General features: G+C 38.7%; 1 protein-coding gene across 1 annotated transcript in view; it reads right to left on the minus strand.

Moving 5' to 3' along the window:
* AGFG2 (ArfGAP with FG repeats 2) overlaps window positions 1-21,165 on the minus strand; it is a 50,633-nt gene that overhangs the window by 19,231 nt on the left and 10,237 nt on the right. Inside the window, exons 2-5 of the mRNA XM_044673495.1 lie at window positions 15,316-15,409; window positions 6,928-7,043; window positions 5,497-5,644; window positions 3,863-4,001 (exon numbers count right to left, since the gene is read on the minus strand). Coding sequence (XP_044529430.1) covers window positions 3,863-4,001; window positions 5,497-5,644; window positions 6,928-7,043; window positions 15,316-15,409 — 497 coding nt within the window. The remainder of the gene's footprint in view (window positions 1-3,862; window positions 4,002-5,496; window positions 5,645-6,927; window positions 7,044-15,315; window positions 15,410-21,165) is intronic.

A 21,165-nucleotide genomic window follows, 5' to 3' on the forward strand; every position in this document is an offset into this window, starting at 1 on the left:
TATTTTAACGAACTGTCTAAGCAAATGGTCCAAGAATCCCTGATGTTTACTTCTCTGAAGGTGCTTATACTCCAGAAAGGGACACAGTAAGTTTGAATAAATACAGGCTATAAATACACAAAGAGAGAGGAGGGGATCCTATAACTATGGAAGTCAGGAAAAACCTCTTATAAAATATGGTACCTGAGCTAAGCTTAAAGGGAGCTAGGCGTTCAAAGAGATAGAGATGAGAAGGGAGAGCATGTCAGATATGGGGGACAGAAAGCTTTTGCAAAGGAAGTGGTAAATGGAATCTCTTGCATAAGGAATAGCAAGTAAGCCAGTTTAACTGGAGGATAGAGAACAGGTAGAGGGAGTAAAGTATAATAAGCCTAAAAAGACAGGCAGGTTGGAGAAATTTATTAAATGTCAAACAGAATTTGCAGTGCATCTTAAGACAACAAGGAAGCATTGAACTTCTGTGAAAGGGAATTTTTATTCCCTTTGTCTACTTTAAGTTAATCAATCAAGAACTTAAAGTATCCATACTTAACACTTAGTAAATCACTAATAAAGAAAATTCACACCTTAAAAAGCCACAAACTAGGTAAATTGAAAGGCTGTAATTGATTCCTGAGATGTGACAAGGAGAGCTGATAAGTAGAGAAAATTGTATATAAGCGGGAGTCTGAGAGAGATTTGGGCATTCTTGGTTTCATTCTTGGATTCTTGGCTCTTCATTCTTGGCAGAGCGTAAGCTCTGATGGACTTCTTGGTGGTTTGGGCCTCCTGTGTGTGCTGAAGGCTCTCAGTGGTTTTTCAACATCTTTGGCTCTCGGCTTCCTGATCCAGACTTTGGATTCTGGTGAGATTCTTATTCGAATTCGAGGTCTGGAGGCACTAAGATTAGGACTTAAGGTATTTTTAGGTAGGTGATATTTTCTACCTCCTTCCTATATTTCCCATTTTAAAATCTTTACCTTGCTATAAATAAAGCTACTAACAGTCTACTGATTCATAGTTTAACTTTAATTTTTATGAATGGTGACCACAATTGTTTTTTTTAACCATTATTATCTTTGTCAAACCAAAATTTTAACTATTATATTTGGCAACCAATTTTAATTATTATACTTCCTGAACACAGGAGCATCATGTTTATCTATATAGGAATATCACTATATATATAATTCTACATATAGAATTATCACTATAGGAATATAATTTTGGTAACTGTGTGGAAGATGCACTATAGGAAAGAGTCTTAAAAGCAGAAAGATCCTGTTCAAGAAAGATGAAGGTCTGGAAGAAAGTGGTTGTGAATAAGCTGAAGGAAAGGGAACTGATGCAAGAAATGGTGAACAAGCAGGATTGGCATGACTTGGCCACTGATGGAACATGGAATTGAAGAAAGGTGAAAGAGCTGAAAATGACTTCAAGGCTGCAAATCTTAGTAGCAGGAAGAATGGTGTTTCCCTTGGCAGAGAGAGGGAAATTAAGAGGAAGGATGGATTTAAAAAGAAACTCAATGAGTTCTGCTTAAGATATGTTGAGCTTGAGATACTTATCTAGGCAGATATGTCAAGTAACCCAGAACAGAGGCAAGAAAGGAGCTCTGAAGAGAGATAAGGAATGGATGTACAGTCGTCCCTCGCTATATCACAGTTCACTTATCGCAGCTTCACTGTATCGTGGGTTTTTTAAAAAATGTATCTAACTCTGTATTGTGAAGTGTTCACTATACCACAGGATTTTGCAGATGAATATTGTACTGTACACAATGGGAATACAGTACACTACTACAACTTGTGCAAATTTGCCAATGTGATACTGTACATGGCACACTATTGGCTGACGAAAGGCAACCAACCACAGCGCTGTGTTCTGTATCCTGGGCTCTGATTGGCAGTGTGACTGTAGCATCAGTCTGTTCGCTCTCCTGCTACTTTGTGGATTTTTACCTATCGTAGGAGTGTCTGGAACATTAACTCCTGGGATAGGTGAGAGATCACTGTATAGACTTGGGAATCATCTGCACAGAGGTAATAGTGGAAACCATATGAGCTGAAGAGATCACCAAGAGTTAGGGGAGGTGTGAAGAGAAAAGAGAGGGCCCAGAATAAAGTCATTAAGGATACCCACATACAAGATGCAGGACATGATTAACCAAGAATGGTCTAACAGGTAGAAATAAAACTAGATTAAGTGTCATGAAAACCCAGGCACAAGACAAAGACAGAAGGAGAGAGTAGTAAACAGTGCTAAACACTGTAGAGAGGTCAAAAAAGATGATCTAGAAAATGCCATTAGATTTAACACTAAAGTGATCTCTGAAGACCTTGGAAAGTGTTGTTTGAATTGTAGGGAGAGAAGTGAGACTGCAAGGAGCTAAGGAACGGGAGGGGAGAAAGAAAAGGTAAGTAGTAGAGAAAGTTGGTTTTTTTTCCTCAGTTTTGATGTAAAAGAGAATCCAAAGATAGAATGATAGCACAGGCACTGAGGTCAGGTAGAACAAACTGAAGTGGATACTGAACTTCACTATAAAGGAAAGAAAATTACCTGACAGCCCATAGGTAACCAGGAATTGGATAGTTATTTCTGGATGAAGTGAATCTCAAAGGAGGAACAGTATGGCAGTGAGGCTAGTTAAGGAAAGGGAGGGACATGTAAAGGAGAGGCAAAAAACCACCTCCTCCCCCTCTTAGCCCACTGTGTCAATGGTGATGAGAGATGGTACACCTGGAAAGAGTTACCAAGAGTGCTGTGCCATTGAAGAGAAAGATTTCTCTGATGATAGATCAGGAGATAGAAGGGCCATGAGAGGAAGATCCAATCTGAAATGCAATTTGTTTTTTAAAAGGGGGGATGGGGAGGGTAGAGTTGGAGAGGGACCTATGAAAGATGGAAGAGTGTGGGGAATGTTGACCAAGGATGGGAGCTTAGGTCTAGGTATTCAACTCAGAATTGCAAGGACTGTAAATAGAACAACAGGACATGAGATGATTGTGCCTTTTCTAGTAGTAATGGTAATGCCGAGCTGATTTATCATTACAAGAGCAAGAAGCAGAAATTAGATATGGGACAGGGCTTTCCAGGAGGAAGAGAAAGATGGCTTGGGCCCTGGTGAGATGAAGCTAGACCTGGGACTGGCTAGATATGGAGAACTGACCTCCAATTCAGGGGAGCTCAAAATCACTAAAATCCCCTGATCATTTTCACTGAAAATGCCATCCATCTGGCCATGATTCATCTAACTGGACAACCTTGCAAGGTTGAGATTTTGAGCCCATTTATCTCTGTAAGAGTTCATCTGATTCAATGTAATTTGGAACCTTACTACCTAGCACCCAGTGGGTCAAGTTAGCTGTTATTACCAGCTTCATAGCATGTTGCTTAACATGGTTCAACACTGATTCAACACTGCCTTTACAAGGTACAGAGCAAGAGTTCAACAGAATGGGGAGAGGGGAACACCAGAGAGGCAGACAATTTCTTGTGGACAGACAAGCCTCCACTGGCCTACTCTGATATACAGAATGATATATCATTCTTACTACAAACCTTCTGCAAAGGAAGAGAGGGCAAAGAAGGAATAAAAAAGCAAAGATTATTTTCAGAAGGCTAAGAGAAAGCTCTGAAACTCCTTCTGTTTTTATTTAGTACTACCCCCCAATTTATTTTTAGTACCCCAGCTCAAGCCCCAGTGTTATGGCCACTTTTTCTTCTTTTCAACCTCTCCCCACTGACCAATATAAAATTACTATAATGTACCACCTCCTACATGAATGAACTAATTCCAAGGTCAAACAAAATTCAAGTTACCCCAAAGGAATGGGTTCTACACGAGTACCTGAAATTGTTTTTAAGTCTAGATCCAACTTACCCCCAAAGACAGCAAAGTTTGATGCTGGTTGGGGAGTAGCAAAAGGGTCTCCACCAATGTCAGCCAACAGGTCCGTGCTGGCTTTCTTGACTGAAGGGAGGGAGGGTGGTTGGGAGCACCGGTGCTGAGAAAGTCGAGCCTGAGGATTAGAGAGGAATTAATTACAATAATTATGGAGCCAGAAATCCTAGAAGCCTCCCAGAACTTCCTCTAACTTTGTATTGTCCTAGTAAGACAGGTAGACAAGTGTACTGGATATCATGTGGTCTCTGTGCTGAGAAAATTCCAGGGAGCAAAATAGGATGGCTTCTTTCACATTCTATTGATAAACTCACAGGACTTTGTAGGCTTTGGGACCTACAAAGTAAAGTAATGTGAAGGCAACAAGCCTCAGTGAAACATTATTAGCAAATAACACAGTAATCAATTCCAGCTGTAGCTAATATTGACCACTTTTCCCTATTTGATAAAGAACTTTCCCCAACCTAATAGCCCCTTCTCTTGCTCCAAAGGTGTTATATTGAATCTCTGGGAATTAGGAGTTCACACTGTGATTGACAGGTGGATCAGTTGGATGTCGGAATGTTTCCAGAGAGGCATGGGGACAGGAGAGGGCAGTTGGCCCAGGGGGCGTATAAAACCACCCTGGTAGCCCTGGCAGGGGTTCTTGGTTCTTTCTTTCCCTGAGACCAGAGATCAGTGGATCCTGTTCTTTGTGGGATTGAGACTTGCAGACTCAACCCTGCAAGCTCCTCCTGTTTGTTCCTGTACCATCAACAACCCATACCCAGACCATCATCTCTGATTCTACTGCCCCTAGATATTAGGAATTCAATCATCTTAGTTATCTAGGTGTCCCAGGGCCCGAAAGTGGGCAGGAGAAGAAGAAAAGGGTGGAAAGGGGTGGATATCTCAAACTGGTTAGGCTTATCATCTAGTGAAGAAGAAGATGAAAGTTTATACAAGCAGTTTACCAGCTCTGGTGTGGCTCTGGCCAGGCTGTACCAGAGAGAAGTTATCATCTTAATTCCTTTACTGGCCTACAGTTAGAGATTAATCATCATCATCATTTTAACTAGGTTCTCCCAATACCTCTATCCAATCCCATTATCCTCCTTTGTTAAATATAATTGAAGTTTAAAGTGCCTTCCTGAAGTGGTTATTCAAAGCTTCTTTGGGAAGGGAGAGATGCAGTCAGATTCCAACGTTACCCAGCTAAAGAGCACATTAAATAATATCAATTAACCCCACGTGGGTCCTGAAGGGATATCATCCATTGACCTAAAGGATCCTGCCTGGGCAACTGTTATAAAGGAGAGAGATGTCATCTTATCCTCTCTCTATACTTCATCTACATCTACATCTAATAGACAGGAGTATCAGTTTTTATTATAACAAAGGTAAACTCATTAGGTCTGCTCTGACTTTCTCCCACTCTACTTCCTGCAGGCTTATTCCTTTTTTAACAAGGGGAAGACTAGGGACATTTTTTAGAAGACAGTGACACACAAGCAGAATTCATTGTAAAGCTTTGTTCTGCTACCTTATCACTCAATCTATAGGATTTAAAGACTGAAATGAGATCTCTATATCTTTGCCCCTCTATAAATTATGCCTTTGTATCTGACACTTACCTGATTAGAGCTGGAAATAGCAGAAGAGGGCCCAGGGTCCCCAAGAAGTGTCTTCAAGGGCTTTACATCTGAAGTTGAATCTTGGGTAGGGGTAGAGGTGCTGCTTTTGGCATAGGATGATCCCTTGACTTGGTCTGGGGGAACATACCTTCAAGGAACAAACAAGCTAAGTGGAATAAGAAGGAGTACCAACTAATTATCCCCCCAGTTTATGTGCTCTCTGAACTTCTAGGAAAGCATCCATTATTGTATATGAATCAAATCGTGTTGTTTTCAGAATTGGAAGAGCATTTAGAGATCCTCTCAACTAATGCAAAGATATCCTCTTCAAATGGGTTCTGAACCAGATTAAAATGTAACTGGGGAGGATTTAACATGATAAATAAAAATACAACAGAACAGATAACATTACATTTTCAAACTAAGCCAATATGTGGTCTGCAGTATGGATTTGTAGTCTCCCTTTTTATTTTAGTTTGACCCCACTGACCTAGAACATTCCTGACAGGTGGTCATGTAGATGCTACAGAAACACTTTTAGTAACAAGGAATCTACACAAGAACAATAATGATAATAATAAAAATAGTGAGGATTCACTTGACACACACACACACACACACACACACAATTTGATTACAAGGCAGTCCTTTCTATTAAAAAAAAATTGTACTGGACTTTTTTTCTTCTTTTAAACTCTCTCCTTCTGTCTTAGAATCAATATTATGAACTGATTCCAAGACAGACGATTTCCTTAAATATCCCTTTGCCTACAATTTGCATTTTTTTCTACAGGTAGGGTTTCTATTATATAATTCCCAAGCTTCCAAACTCTGCATCTCCATATTTCTATAACTCCAGCTCTTATCCTTTCTATCTCTAAACATCCCTTTGTGCCTCAGTGTATTTATTAAGATAATAAAGGGTCAGGCTTCATTTGGTTGGTAAGTTTTATTTTATTTTTTTTTTAAACCCTTAACTTCCGTGTATTGGCTCATAGGTGGAAGAGTGCTAAGGGTGGGCAATGGGGGTCAAATGACTTGCCCAGGGTCACACAGCTGGCAGGCTTCATTTGGTAAAATACCTGCCTCCAACTTCTTTTCCCACAAAAGATACCAACCTGTTATGAATAAACACACATTGCTGTCAGCCTTCTAATTAATGCTTCCATCATTCTAATTAATCCACTTATGTTAAACTTGAGGAACATCAATTATACATGACATATGATTAAGGACAAGAAATACTGTCCTTCAATAAAGATTAGGTCTATAGAATTATGACAGGATTTAACTGTGATTGAATCTATAAAAACTTAACCTAAGCTTCCAGAAGAGTCACAAATTCATATCTGGAAAGTTGTATTTGGAAAAAGAGGAAAAATATATAGCACACATATCTATGTTACTGTTTCCTCCCTCCTCCATGATTACCATCGCTTCTTCTCATATTTCTCTTGAAGAAACTCCTTCACCTTTTGAGGGTCCCTGGAATCTGGGACTATGGAGGACTGTGCATCAAAGAGGCCTAGCCAGATCTTCCTACAAACCTGTGTGGTACAAAGAGGAGACCCAGGTAAACAAAGTGCTGGAGAAGACAATGTAAAAACTACACACATTTTCAATCAGGAAAATGTTACTGATACAGATTAAACTTAAAAGTATAACATACAAGCATTTCCCCACACACAGAGAACTGTTAATGTTTATCAGTATAATGAGGCCACTAATGGTCTTAAGAAATGGGTGGTTCCTAGGCTGACAGAGCCCCTTGTCTTCATGATCCAAGTTCCTCATACTGGTCAGTGTGAGGAACATAAATATGCCACACTAACAAACATTCCACAAACATTTAGGCTTAGTTGAGAACTTTTTTCAAAAGGAGTTGAATTCAACAAATATTTATTAAGAATCTACTATGTGTAGAGCACTATTTTAGGCACAAAAGTAGACGCAGAGTCTAGATAGAAACATTACAGCTTTTTTCTGACAATGTACCTATGTCATCTTGACTTTTTTGTTTCAATCCCTTTGGGATGAGGGAGATCTAATTCAGAAATATTAAATCTAGAAAATGTGGGGAAATGTCCAAGAAAGTTTATTAGTTGGTACTCATCATAGCAGTGATTATCTGTTGACATGTTTGGTCCACAATTTTTTTAAAATTCTCCATTTGTTTTTTTAAATGGGACTGGAGTGTCAAAAAGGCAACATTTCCCAACTATGTCTTGAATACAAAACCCATTCTTGGTTGGCTCAGGTTGCACAAAAACAAGCTCTACAAAAAATTTGGAAAACTGCTTGAGGAGTGGATTTCAATACTTTTTGAGACAATTTAGCTAGACCTTTACCCTACTTCTCAGTTTAATAGAGCTCTGACCTAATCATAGTGCTAAATACTTGTGAGTGACGATCAGGTTTTGAGAATCCAGTCTTATTACGGGTCAAAAAAAAAAACACAAAAAACCCCCAGAAATTCCATGTCACACAAGCATAAATTTCTTTCTTTTTTTTTTTTAAACCCTTAACTTCTGTGTATTGGCTCAGGGGTGGTACGGGTGGGCAATGGGGGTCAAGTGACTTGCCCAGGGTCACACAGCTGGGAAGTGTCTGAGGCCGGATTTGAACCTAGGACCTCCAGTCTCTAGGCCTGGCTCTCAATCCACTGAGCTACCCAGCTGCCCCAAGCATAAATTTCTAATACCTACTACCTTTAGACTGGGCCATGTAGATTAGGTATATGTCCTTGTATAAAGGCAAATCTACAGGCATCTCAGGATCATACAACTAAAGAAAATGCTGGAAGGAACTTAAAGTGGTCATTTAATTCAGTCCTTTCATTTAATAGATGAGAATTGAGGCCAAGAGAAGTTATGTCATTTAGGTGCTCAGTGATGTTCCAGAAAAAAACAATTCTATAATCAAATCAGTTATGCTTGGGAATGAATGAATCTTTTTTAATTCTGCAATTACAAAAGAGAGAGAAGCAGGTTGAAAATTACATTTAGACTTTTCTTTCCAAAAAATAAGTTTCACAAAGAGGGTTTTATACCTTACACCAAAAGGGAACAAAATGTTATCAATTAATACAGTTTGCAGATTGCATAGGGGCCAAGAAGAGGGTATCTTCAAAGGAAAAGAAAATAAAAGTGTGGCTGTCTTTATTTCCTGGAACTGTTTCACATTCTTGCTATCATTATCAGCAAGATCTTGCAGAGTTAGGACAAAGAACCTTTTAAGCTTAAAAATAATATTTTGAATTCCTACTGTTCAGTTGAGAATTCGAGCTCTTTATGTCTTCATTAGTGAAAAAGCCAACAGGCAACCTTGGACTCCAAACCTGGTGTATATTTTCTTCTACTGTACCATATGCTGCCTCTTTGAAATAACACTGATTCTCAGAATTCACAGTTTTATGTATAATGAATTCATTTTCTTTTTTTGTTATGAACTTGACAAACATCAGACATGAGTATTTCCATATATGACAACCAGAGTCTTTATTATTTACAGCTTGGTTTTTTTGGAAGTATATATTAAATTTGACCCAGCAGTCTTAGCACTATTCTGCCTGACTGGGTTCCCTTCTGAGCTTTCTTCTGCTCTCTTCTGTGTATGTTTTTAAATGCTTTACTGGCACTCTTTTCTTTCTTTTATTTTTTTGGCAAGGAATTAACTTCACAGAAAGTGATTTTGAGTTTGTCTCCTTTTCCCTGCTTACACCTTTAATGAAGGTCATGGACAAACCATAAACTATGTCATCCTGAACAAATAACACAATGTACCCTAAATCCATTGAAAAATGTTAAGGGGTGAAGCATGGCCTTGCCTTGAGGCCCCAATTCAGGAACTAAATCTGGAGAGATATATAAGTAAATAAAAGAAAATACCCATCAGTAGCAAAACTTGGGGCAAGTTAGGGAAGAGCCAAGATATTGAAGGTGGTAGGAAGCAGTGTGGTGGATTCTCATCCACAAACGTCTCCAAAAAGATCCAGAAAATGTACTAGTCTGAATCTTGATGAGGAAATCCAAAAAAGGCCATCATGAGACCTTTGTTCAGCCCAGATTGGCAAAGGGAGGCATATAAAGTCTTTGGACACTTGGGATAGGTTCTGTCCAGGAACATGCAGCATGAGGAGCACTACAGCACCCAGAGAGTCTAACAGTGGTCTACTTTTGTACATAGCCAAAGAATTCAGAGACCTGCAGAGATTACACTCAGACCTGGATCAAACTATTCTGGGAGCACTAAAAGCTCACAGGTTCCCTAGTCTATCCCTGAGATCCTGGAATAACACAACACTCAATACTCCAAGAATGATCCTGATTATCCCTCTAGAAGTGTTGCAAGAGCCCAGTCCTAACATCAAGTATGAAGTCAGAAAGTGGTCTGGAAGAATGAGTAAACAAAACAAAACAAAACAAAAAAAACCCCACTTGTATTATGATAGGGATGCTTATAACAGAAAAAATGTCTCTACATCTATAAGCAAAATCTCAGAAAAAAAAAAAGCACAGGAACAAAACTCAAGTAAAATTCCTAGAAGAGATGAAGCAAGCGAGAGTTTTTAAAATGTTTTTATAAATGGAATGAGGAAAATACTGGAAAAGAAATGTGAATTACAGAAGAAAGGCTTGGAATTAATAGGGCCTGGCATACAAAATTCAAAACTTTGCTCAAGCAATAAACTCCTTGAAAATTAGAATGGACTAAATAGAAGATAATACTTCCATGAAACAACAGGAAATATTAAAACAAAGTTAAAGAGCTGAAAAAATAGAACTGTAAGAATATCTCATATCAAAAATAACCTCCTGAAAGAAATGCCCAAATGAAAAACTCCCAGAAATGTCATAGTCAAAAAATCCAGACACACACATGTCTGATGTTTGTCAAATTCATTATTATTGTCAACTCTATTCAAAACTTGCCTTAAGGGAAGTCCCAGACTGACCTTGTCTCTGATTGGACAATAAACCTTAAAGTACTTAATGATCCCAGTTTGGGTGGAATAATTAAATCTTAAATACCTTTTTTAGAAGTCCTTTCCCAGGTAGCCCAGCCCCTGGCTGGCATCTTCATTTTGAATCCATTGTAAAACATCAGACTCTCCCTGACAATCCAGCCCTGAACTCCTCATTACCTTGTGGCCACTGTAAAGCTAATCAATCATACCTGCCAGTCTTTAATTCCCCAAAAGACATACAAGACCCTATGCTCTAGTATTCTTTGGAAAATCATCTTTGTGGGTGAATTTTCCCAGAGACACTGTTACCAGAATCCCAGAGCTCTGGCTCTGTGTGGTATTAAGTGCTTGAATCTGTGTGTCGGCCAAATATTGAACACCGTATCTAGCACTGACTAAAGATTTGGTCTTGCTGACTACTTTAATGGTTTTGTGTTTTTCCAAGTTGACACTATTAAGAAGCAGAGAACTACAAACACAATTTTCCAGAAGCCAAATTTATCTCACAAAACTGAGTAAAATATTATAAGGGGGTGTCAACATGGAATCTAGAAGCTCCCAAACTTGTAGCCTAGAAAGATTTAATGAACCCCAGTTTAGTTAGCTTAAAGGTGAAAGCCCCAGGTTTGACCTTGTCATATGAGAGTTTCTCCCTGAGGGAAGAGTCCAACTTCACTAGTCTCAGACTAACAAAAAGACCTTATTTTGAGTTTGTGTGGAGATGATCATTCCCATCAGGGCCAAGCCCAAGCAGAGTAACCCTTTGGAGCAGTAGGCAGCGCTTCAGTCTCATAAACTGAAGGTTCCGAGTTCAGTCCTCGAAAGGATGATGTGATATATAATGAGAGAGTCTTCTGGAGACAAGAAGAATCACTCCACTTGGGAACCCCAATTTTGCCCCTGTCCCCTAAAAACTCACCCAGGAGAGAAGTCCCAGACTCACCCATTTCAGACTGAACAATACACTAGCCTTTCCTGATAAACCTATCTGGACTTATCATTTCCTCCTTATAGCCAGGATAAAGCCAATCAATCATTCTTCCCTGTCCTTAGTTCCCCAAAAAGTATAAGATCCTCCAGTTCTATTATTCTTTGGAGAATCTTTCTAGCAGGTTGATCCTTCCAGAGACACTGTCCCCAGAGGACAGTTTTGATTCTGTGTAGTGCTTGGCTCTGTGTAGGCGGCCAATTATTATGGACTTATCTCTTTCCTAATTAAAGACTTGGTTTTTAGACACTTCCCAGCTGTGTGACCCTGGGCAAGTCACTTGACTCCCATTGCCTACCCTTACCACTCTCCTGCCTTGGAGCCAATACACAATATTGACTCCAAAACGGAAGGTAAGGGTTTAAAATTTTAAAATATTAAAAAATTTTAAAAAATTAATAAAATAAAGACTTGGTTTTTATGACTACATTGGTAGTTCTGTGCTTTTCCAAGTTGACACAAAGAAGAGAGGATGGGACTGGGCAGGAGTGATTGAGGATTCTCAACTGAACTTTCTTTTTTCAAAAGAACATTCCATGTAAACTGGAATGACCTCCAGGAATTGATGCAGAGTGAAAAGAGCAGAGCTAGAAGAACATTGTACACAGAGACTGATACACTGTGGTAAAATCGAATGTAATGGACTTCTGTACTAGCAGCAATGCAATGACCCAGGACAATTCTGAGGGATTTATGGAAAAGAATCCCACATTCAGAGGAAGAACTACAGGAGTGGCAACACAGAAGAAAAACAACTGTTTGAATACATGGGTTTATGTGGACATGATTGGGGATGGAAAGTACCACACCAATGCAACTATCAATAACATGGAAATAGGTCTTGATAGATGATACATGTTAAAACTAGTGGAAATACGCGTCAGCTATGGAGGGGAGGGGTGAAGGGGAAAGTAAGAACATGAATCATGTAACCATGGAAAATTTTTCTAAAAAATAAAAAAAGAATAATAATTTTAAAAAAAGAAAACAAAAAAAATCAAAAGAACAAAAAACACACAGGCACAGAAATGGAGATAGGGGATTATGGGAAGGGAAGATTAAGAAAGGGATTAGTTCTAAGTAAAACAAAGTCTAAGGATGTCTTTGCCTCTTTTTTGTATCCTCAGTGGCTAGCACAGTACGTAGATCACAGTAGGCATTTAATAGATGATTACTGATTGAATGGATATACAAAAATATTAATATTTTTTGATAGCAAAGAATAGGATTCTGCCAGGGGAGGCCCAAAAATTGAGGAAATAAATGAACAAGACATTAAATAAATATGATTGAAAACTACTGTGCTGAAATCGTAAGAGATCTTAGTATACAATATTACAAATGGTAAAAGATTTATGACAAAAAAAATAACTAACTACCCAAGCTAAGAATAATCTTTCAGGGAAAAGAATAGATCCTGAATGGAATAAAGGACTTAGAAAGATTTCAAATGAAAAGACCAGAGTTGAATAGGACTTTTAAAATACAAACACGAGTCCAGAGAAATCTAGGAAAGTAAATTTATTTTAGCAATTGGAATGAGTTGTATGTTTTCTAATAACTGGACTGCTTGAGAAGCAGAGTACACAAACACAGAAAAAGAGGTAAAGGAAGTGGGCATCAGATAACTCACTCTTATCCGAAATGAGCAAAGTGTTGAACACACACATGAGTTTGATGAAGGAAGACATCAAACTCAAAAGAGAACAGGGGAAAGGGATGAGGGGTTAAGAAAAGGAGGATATCACTAGGGAGAAATAATCACAAGCAAAACAAACTTCTAGATGCTAAAAGAGAATTTAAAAAAGATAAGCCAAGAATCAGAAAAGAATGAGGTATTTTACATTGTCTATGGCATGTAAATATATTTTAATATTATTGTGCCATAAAAAATAGCAAAAGATCATGCCAAAGAATTCTGGGTAGCACGAATTGATAGAGAAATGTGCAGAACCATAAGAACAATTTAGATAATGACATTTTAAAGAAAACTAACTTTGAAAGACCTAAATACTTCTGTTTAAATTAGTGACTATGTCTTCAGAAAACCTATGATGAAACATGTTATACACTTCCCAGTAGAGAAGTGATGGACACAAGGTTCAGAGACACATATTTTTGAAAATTATGTGAATTTGTTTTGCTTAGCTATACTTATTTATAAGTATTTTTTTCCACCTTTCTTTTTTTTTTTTAGTTAATTGAGGAGTAAGGGAGAAAGGTAAAAGGTGTGAAAGGAAATTCTTGGTTCTCTTTGTCTAGTCTGAGTTTACACTTGTGAAAAGGGAATCCTTTAATTCTCTTTGCCTAGTTGGAGATAAAACTTTGGTTAACAATAACTTAAGTACCCCTACTTAGTACCTCACTAGATTGTGAAGACAGGATTAACTCTCCTTTGTCTAACTTTTGATTGAATCAACAAAAGCTTGACTAGGTGGAGGAGCTTGCAAACCACTTAAGAGAATTCACACCCTCTTCAGAAATTCAATCAGTCAGGAATCTGTGAACCCTTTTTATGAGAATTACCCCTCCAGAAGGTGAGATGTGGATCCCACAGACACTGTTCCCCTCCCCCCCCCAAGCAATTTGGAAACTGTGATTGGTCCCTGTGAAGAGGGGAAGGGACAAGAAGCCACCATAAAAGGTCCTACATTTCTGGGGCTAGAAGTCAGTCAGCTTCAAGAAGTCAGCTTCAAGAAGAAAGTCGGCCTCAGGAGTCATTTGCAGCTCAAGTCATTGTCTTGACCTACCTCTTGGAGGGAACTTAGGAGAAAGGACAGAAAGGCTGTCCTTTCCTGTCTTCTGGAGAGAGTTTAATCCTGGTTGAAGGTCAACAAGTCCTGGCTGAGTCAAGCACCAAAGCAATATTTAAGATAGATAGGTTAAATGTCTTCTCTACCTTTCTGTATTTCTCCACTTTCATTCTTTCTACCTCTTTTTTTTTTAAACCCTTACCTTCCATCTTGGAGTCAATACTGTGTTTTGGCTCCAAGGCAGAAGAGTGGTAAGGGCTAGGCAATGGGGGTTAAGTGACTTACCCAAAGTCACACAGCTGGGAAGGCCAGATTTGAACCTAGGACCTCCCCTCTCTAAACCTGGCTCTCAATCCACTGAGCTACTCAGCTGCCCCCTCTTTCCACCTCTTTTGTAAATAAAAGCTATTAAAAGTCATTTTGACTTAAGCAATAATACTTTAAATTGGCAACTACCATATTATTTATAACCATATATTTTAGTCAAAACACGAAAATTTAGTTCCTACAGAGGGAAGGGCTGGTAATAACAATACCAAAAATAAGGGCTATTTAATTGTTTTTAGAAATGCACAAAAGTGGGGACAATAGGTGGCACAGTGGATAGAGCACCAGGCCTGGAATTGGGAAGACTTGGATTCAAATGTAGCCTCAGAAAATTCCTAGCTGTATAACCCTGAGCAAGTCATTTAACTCTATTTGTCTAGGGTTTTTTCCCTTCTGTCTTAGAATTGTTACTAAGACAGGAAGTAAGATGTGTTTTATTGTTGTTTTTAAAGCATAAAAGAGAAGAAAGTCTATAAGAAGCATGGCCAAGCAAGGCAGTTTTGAAAGCAACATGCAGATTTCAGTTTTTTAAAGCAAGTAGTTTGAAATGGAGACTCACGGTTTCATATTAAATCATCTTTTTGTATTGAGCTTTATGCATGGAAATGCTTTTGTTGTTTTTTAAATTCAGAAATAAAAAAATTGTTCTCCTGCCCCCAAAAAAGACAAGAAAATATTAACCAAAAGGAAAAAAAGAGTCATAAGTCCAGAAACACAGAAACCCTTTGTAATAGGCTTCAGGTAAAACCAAGGCCTTCTAACAAACTTATCTGTGGGCACCTCACCTCATTTCCACGAGATTGGAGAAACATCACTTCAGGCTCCGTAAAGGTTGTCATGGAGATGGATTTGACTCGGTGAGGGGGATTTAGGCCTCTCCTATATGAAGAAAAGCAAGAGAAGTATACTGTGGTTAACACTACTTATTGGGAGAGGAGGGAGGAAAGGGTAAAAATGTTCATTAACGAAGGAAAGGAAGGAGGGAAGGAAGGAGGAAGATTCGGAAAACTTCTAGTGAGAGCCAGGAAGAAGTTTAGAAAAAGAATAGCCAAGAACATCTGTAAGTCTGTCCCACCAAAGAGGATAAAGAGAATCTACTTATCCCTTTTGCCAACATTCCAGCTGATCTATTGATAAATTGGTAAGCTCTGGTTGGTAAGAAGTTGGTAAACTATGGAATACTTCTGGGAACTTGAACAACCAACTTCCATTTTCCTAATCTGAAGTAAAACCTAGAGGGCCAAGGCATATTCCAATGGCAGTATGGTCCTGCTCATGAAATAGCTGATATGGCAACAAACATGGAAGCTTATAGGGCTTTTCCCTGCCCTTCCCCAATTTCTACTTTCCCCAGTCCTCACAGTAAGCAGGTAGTCTTTTGCCAGCCTCCTTCATTACTAGATCTTACTATGAAGCACGAGGGAACCAATTCTAAGCCAACAAGATCTAAAAGTCTTTAGAGGCCTATAGGAAACTAGAACCATGATTTTAGCTGACATGCTTGCATAACTGCTGTGTGCTGTTTACTCCCTGGGAGTTGAACTATGGTCAAAGGAGCCCTGTGGTGACCACATGGCTGATGGGATGGTATTTTCTCAAGGACACAAAACCAGTTCTCCTAGGGGGAAGTGCTCTAACAGGAAAGACACAGGAGTTCTCTCACACCCTCCTACAAGTCTTATTTTAAAACTGTTAGCCTGATAATACATTAGAAAAAAACTAGTCCCTAAGGGCAAAGAATGGACTATTACTTTCTTTAGAGTAAAAGAAAATTTTCTTCTATTTTACTCCCAGAGCATAGAGGTGACTGAGAATCTCAGATGATAGAATGTAAAAAAAAAAAAAAAAAGAAAAAAAAAAGGTTTTGAATCCCAAAAAACCTGGCCAAACTAAAGAACAGACATGCAATCAATTCCCCTTCCTTACATAAGGAACACCCCACATATGGTCAAGTCTATACTGATGTGCAAATGAGAAAATATTTAACTAATATGATCGATACAATAATCCACAATAAGAAAGGGCTCAGGAGAACTCAGGCTTCCAAAGAACTGATGAACTCTGGAGAGCAGATAGAAGCATGCTATTTTTTATCATTTTATTTGTGGTTTTCTTGTCTTTTTTTTAACAACATAGTTAATACAGAAATATGTTTTGCATCACTTCATCATAGATGTGTGGTTGTGAAAATAAAAGATAAGTAATAAGTGAAAAAAAAAAAGGACTGTGTTGATATGGTAGTTAGCTGGCTGAACTGCATTTTCCTCCCCAACTTGTTTTAAGAGATGGCTCTCTAGATGGGGGAAAATATTGGAAAATAAAAATGATTCAATAGCAAAATATATAATAGAAATAAAAATGAGGAAAAATTTGGTCAAATCAAGATTTTTAATAAAGAAATTAACTATACTAATTCATAGTTAATGTTCCTTGCAAGACAAAGGGAGGGGGAGAAAAAATGGACTTTTATATGTTTTTTTAAAACATATTTATTAAGAAATCTAAAATCACTTTTAGTAAAGCAAGTAAAATGAAAGAGATTCAGTTTCATATAAAATCCTCTTGGATTTTCCTGAATTCAAGGGAATCCTTGGATACATTAGTTTCCAAAATGGAAACTAAAATTTCACAAAAGAGGGAGATAGGGAAATATACACAGAGAAAAAAGGTGTCATTGCCAACTTTGGAAAAACAGCACTGTTTATGAATGTAAGTGAAGGTTGTGGGGGCGGGAGAACAGATGACATAGAACAGAGTGAACACAGAAGGACTAGACAAATAATTGTTGCTTTCTTTCCTGGGATTCTGCCCCAATGGACAGGTGCTAACTGAGGAGAACAGATCTATGGTTGCTGGTTAGGGTTACAGCAGTTCAGTTATGGTATAGAACTACCTAAAAACGTAAAGCTCAGGCTTCCAAGAGAAAGTTCTCAAACAAAAAAGTTTCTCCAGGAAAGGCAGGAGTCAGCAGAGAAACTGGCTTTTTGGGATACTGAGAAGCCATGATTCTTTACTTTCACTGTAATATCTGACCTGCCTCAGATATGCTGAGGTCCATAGATCATATTTCAGGAATGCTCTAGTTTCCTCTTCTCTGGTCACCTGGGTGGTAAGAAATTGTTTCTAAGTAGCATGGCCCCCAGGTTTTTTTTTTCCTTGCTTTATCTTTTCATCAAGTCTTTTCCTCTCAAGAATGGAAAGAATGCTGGACTTGGAAGTCAGGAGGGGTCAAATCCTGCCTTGGATACTTGCCAGAAAGATAAGAATGGAACTAGTAACACTTGTAGAATCTAGCTCACCATGTTACTTGTAAATGTTAAGCCTTAGAGCTGACATGTCAACTTTTATTATGGTTATTTTGGTCATGATTTTTTTCCTTAGACTAGAGTGAAGCTCAACAGAAATGTTCCAAAATTCAGTAGAGGTTACTTCTTAACCTTATGACTTAATCTACTTTTAAAGCTTCATCCTTTTTCCCAGGGTCCCTCCCTTGTATTTTACCTTTTACCCTTCATTTAACAACGATCTGATTGCCTACTGCCTATGAGGCTTTGTGCTAGGTGGAAAGAAAAATACACAAATGCATTAAGACTGGCTCTTTAGGAGTTTATAAGAAGGAAGCTCCAGAAGTCCATCTGAACCATGGCACTATTGGGTTAGGCAGTGAAAGCTTGTCCTGAATATGATTCTAATTTCCACATGGGAGGGAGGAGGGGCAGGACACTAAGGGGAAGAAGGAAGAGAAATATAAAGTAAAAAAATTTTTTTTTAGATTTTCTGCTTTCTTAGCATTAACAAACATATCACAGAGAAGTTACTGGTATGGACAATATGGGGCTACTGACAGTCTGGCAGAGCAAGGAAATGTATTTTCTTCCTTAGGAGAAAATCTAGCTTCAGCAAAAAGTATCCCAAGAACCATGAATCCCTGGCCAGGCATACACTGGGGTTTTGGAGTGGCAGCTGTTTTAGAAGGGAGTGGCAGTGAAGGAAAAGATGCCAAAGTGAATAAAGAGAGTTCTAAGTGTGTTAGTTTAAGTGAGTCTGATCAAACAAGATATTCCTAGGGCTCCTTGGCAAGAACTGTTTAGCCTCTGGTGTCCATAAAACAGAACACACTGTTAAGAGAATATAGAGAACACCATACAAATACATTATTCAGCTCCAAAAATAAGGCTTAGTTAGAAAACCCAAATTCCAAGATTTAGACAACCTGAATTAGGGTAGTCTTTTCTGAACCTGTTGTTCCCCACCTCCACAAATTATCATAAATCATATCTCAAATGCCTTTCTCTTCCTTCTTGTTAAAATCTTTCTTTTCCTACTAGCTTAAGCTCAGAAGGCACCTTTCCTCCCCGAAGCCTTCCTTCGCAGACCCTCACCTCCACCCTTCCCTCCAGACCAACAAATCTCCCCACTTCCCAGGACAGTTCTTGACCCCACCTTCCTCAAGTATTCATTCCCTCCTTATATTTTCTCAGAACATTTTGCCCTCTCTCTCCTTTATCCCTCCCATTATGCTTATTTGTATACAGCCTTATCCACCCAAATAAATAATCTCCAGGAGGCCAGGGATCTTTGCAGCCCTAGGACCTAATCACTGCCTGGTCCACAGCAGGCACTAGATAAATGTTTACTGAATTTAATTGGTAGGATAGATAACTGACTTCCTTGAAAGAATAGAAAACAGCAAAAGCCCCAACTTTCAGAAAAAGAGAAAAGAACAGAATCTGTGAACCAGAGGCCACTGAATTTTTCAATTTCTGCTAAAATTCTAAGACAGTTGGTGAATACCTAGTAAAGGAAGTGGAGATTACAAAGATTCAGTATAGCTTCATCAAGAACAAGTCATGCAAAACTAATGTAATTTCATTCATTGACAGAGTTAATTGTCAACTGACTGGGTAGCTCAAGGGAGTCCTAGAGTTTTTAGTTTAACTAGATTTTAGCAAAACATTTAATAAAGTATGCCATACTATTCCAGAAAAGTCAGAGGTGCAAATTAGATGACAATAAAATCAGAAGGACTTGGAAGTAACTGAATGGTTGGTCTCAAAAAGCAATTGTTAATAATAATACTCGCATTTATAAAGCTCTTTAAGATTTGCAAAACACCTTACAAATACTGTCGTTTTATCTTCACAATTCTGGGAGGTAGTTGCTATTATTATTCCCATTTTAATTGAAGCAAACATGAGATTAAGTGACTTATCCAGGGTCACACAACTAGTGTCTGAAGCTAGATTTGAACTCAAATCTTCCTGGTTCCCAACCTATAGTTCTGCTCACTTTAGTGTTTAAAAGCAACTTGGCAGAAGGGCATTCCTTGGCACTCCAGTAGTGTCCCATCAGATTTGAGCTTGGCTTTGAATGCTTAAAGGTATAGATGACATAACTGGGAGAAGAAGTTAACTACTACTAAAACAATTGATTAAGTGAGTAATTCAAAGAGATTTTGACTGGCTAGAACACTATACTGAATTTAGTGATAGGGATTTGACCTGTGGGATTTCATTCATTCATTCTGGGTACAGGAAACTGCCAGGCAAGGCAACTTCCTGTACCAATTCAGGTCACAAAGTTCTTTACAATTTATAGTCTTAGAGAGTTGTCTAGAATATTGAAAAACATTTAAATGACTTTCCCAGGTCATGGCAACAGTGTTGTCAGGAAGATTCAAACCCAGTTCTTCCTGGCTCCAAAGCTAGCATTCTCTCCACTGATTTGCAATCTTCCTGTGCTGGACCAAGATTAAATTGAACAGGGGAATTTGTGAAATTATAAAGAACAAGTTGGGCCTCAGAGATCTGAGAACTCCAACTTCCCCTTGCAGAAAAGGGGAAAAGGGTCCATGGATGGGAAGCAATGGTCTATCATTAGAAATCTATTTCAAAGGGCAAATTCAATACGAAAAATTGTGAGGTCTTTCATTTGGGTTAAAGCAATCAGCCCTCACAAGTATAGAATGGGGGTAGGCAGTTTGACTGAAAAAGATCTAAGTTTTAATGGACTGCAAGCTTAGTATGAGTTAGCAGTATGATATGGCAGCTAAAGAAGCTAATTTGGTATTGGGATCCATTAAGAAAGCCACTGCTTCTGGGAATAAGGGGGTAATAGTCAGACCACTTCTAGAGGGCCATATTCAGTTCTGAATGACAGTTTAAGGACTTTGATATGTAGGATCTTGCTCAAAGGAAGATAACCAAGATGGTATAGGGCAGTGATGGCAAACCTTTTAGTGAAGGAGTGCCAGTCCCTTCCCCCACCCCCCAGACCAAGTGCTGTGTCCCTCCTTACCCCACACAAGAGAGAAAGTATTTCCATTGGACTGCCAGGCAGAGGGGTGGGGGATGTGAAAAAATGTCATCAGGCAAGGTGGAGAGAGGGAGGGGAACAGCTGTGACAGAGTCCCTCTGCCTTTCTAGAAACAAACACGGGGGGGCGCGGCAGTGAGGGCAGCTGAGTGCCCACAGAGAGCTGTGTTCCATCTTTGGCACACGTGCTATAGGTCGGCTATCACTGGTATAGGGTCTTGTGTTTATGTTGAGGACAGAGCAAAGAAACTAGAAATATTTAACCTGGAGAAGAGCTTGGGGTGGGGGTAGGGGAGATGACTGTATTCAAGTATTTGAATA

Source organism: Gracilinanus agilis, chromosome 4, assembly GCF_016433145.1.
Source record: "Gracilinanus agilis isolate LMUSP501 chromosome 4, AgileGrace, whole genome shotgun sequence".
Classification (NCBI taxonomy): domain Eukaryota; kingdom Metazoa; phylum Chordata; class Mammalia; order Didelphimorphia; family Didelphidae; genus Gracilinanus; species Gracilinanus agilis.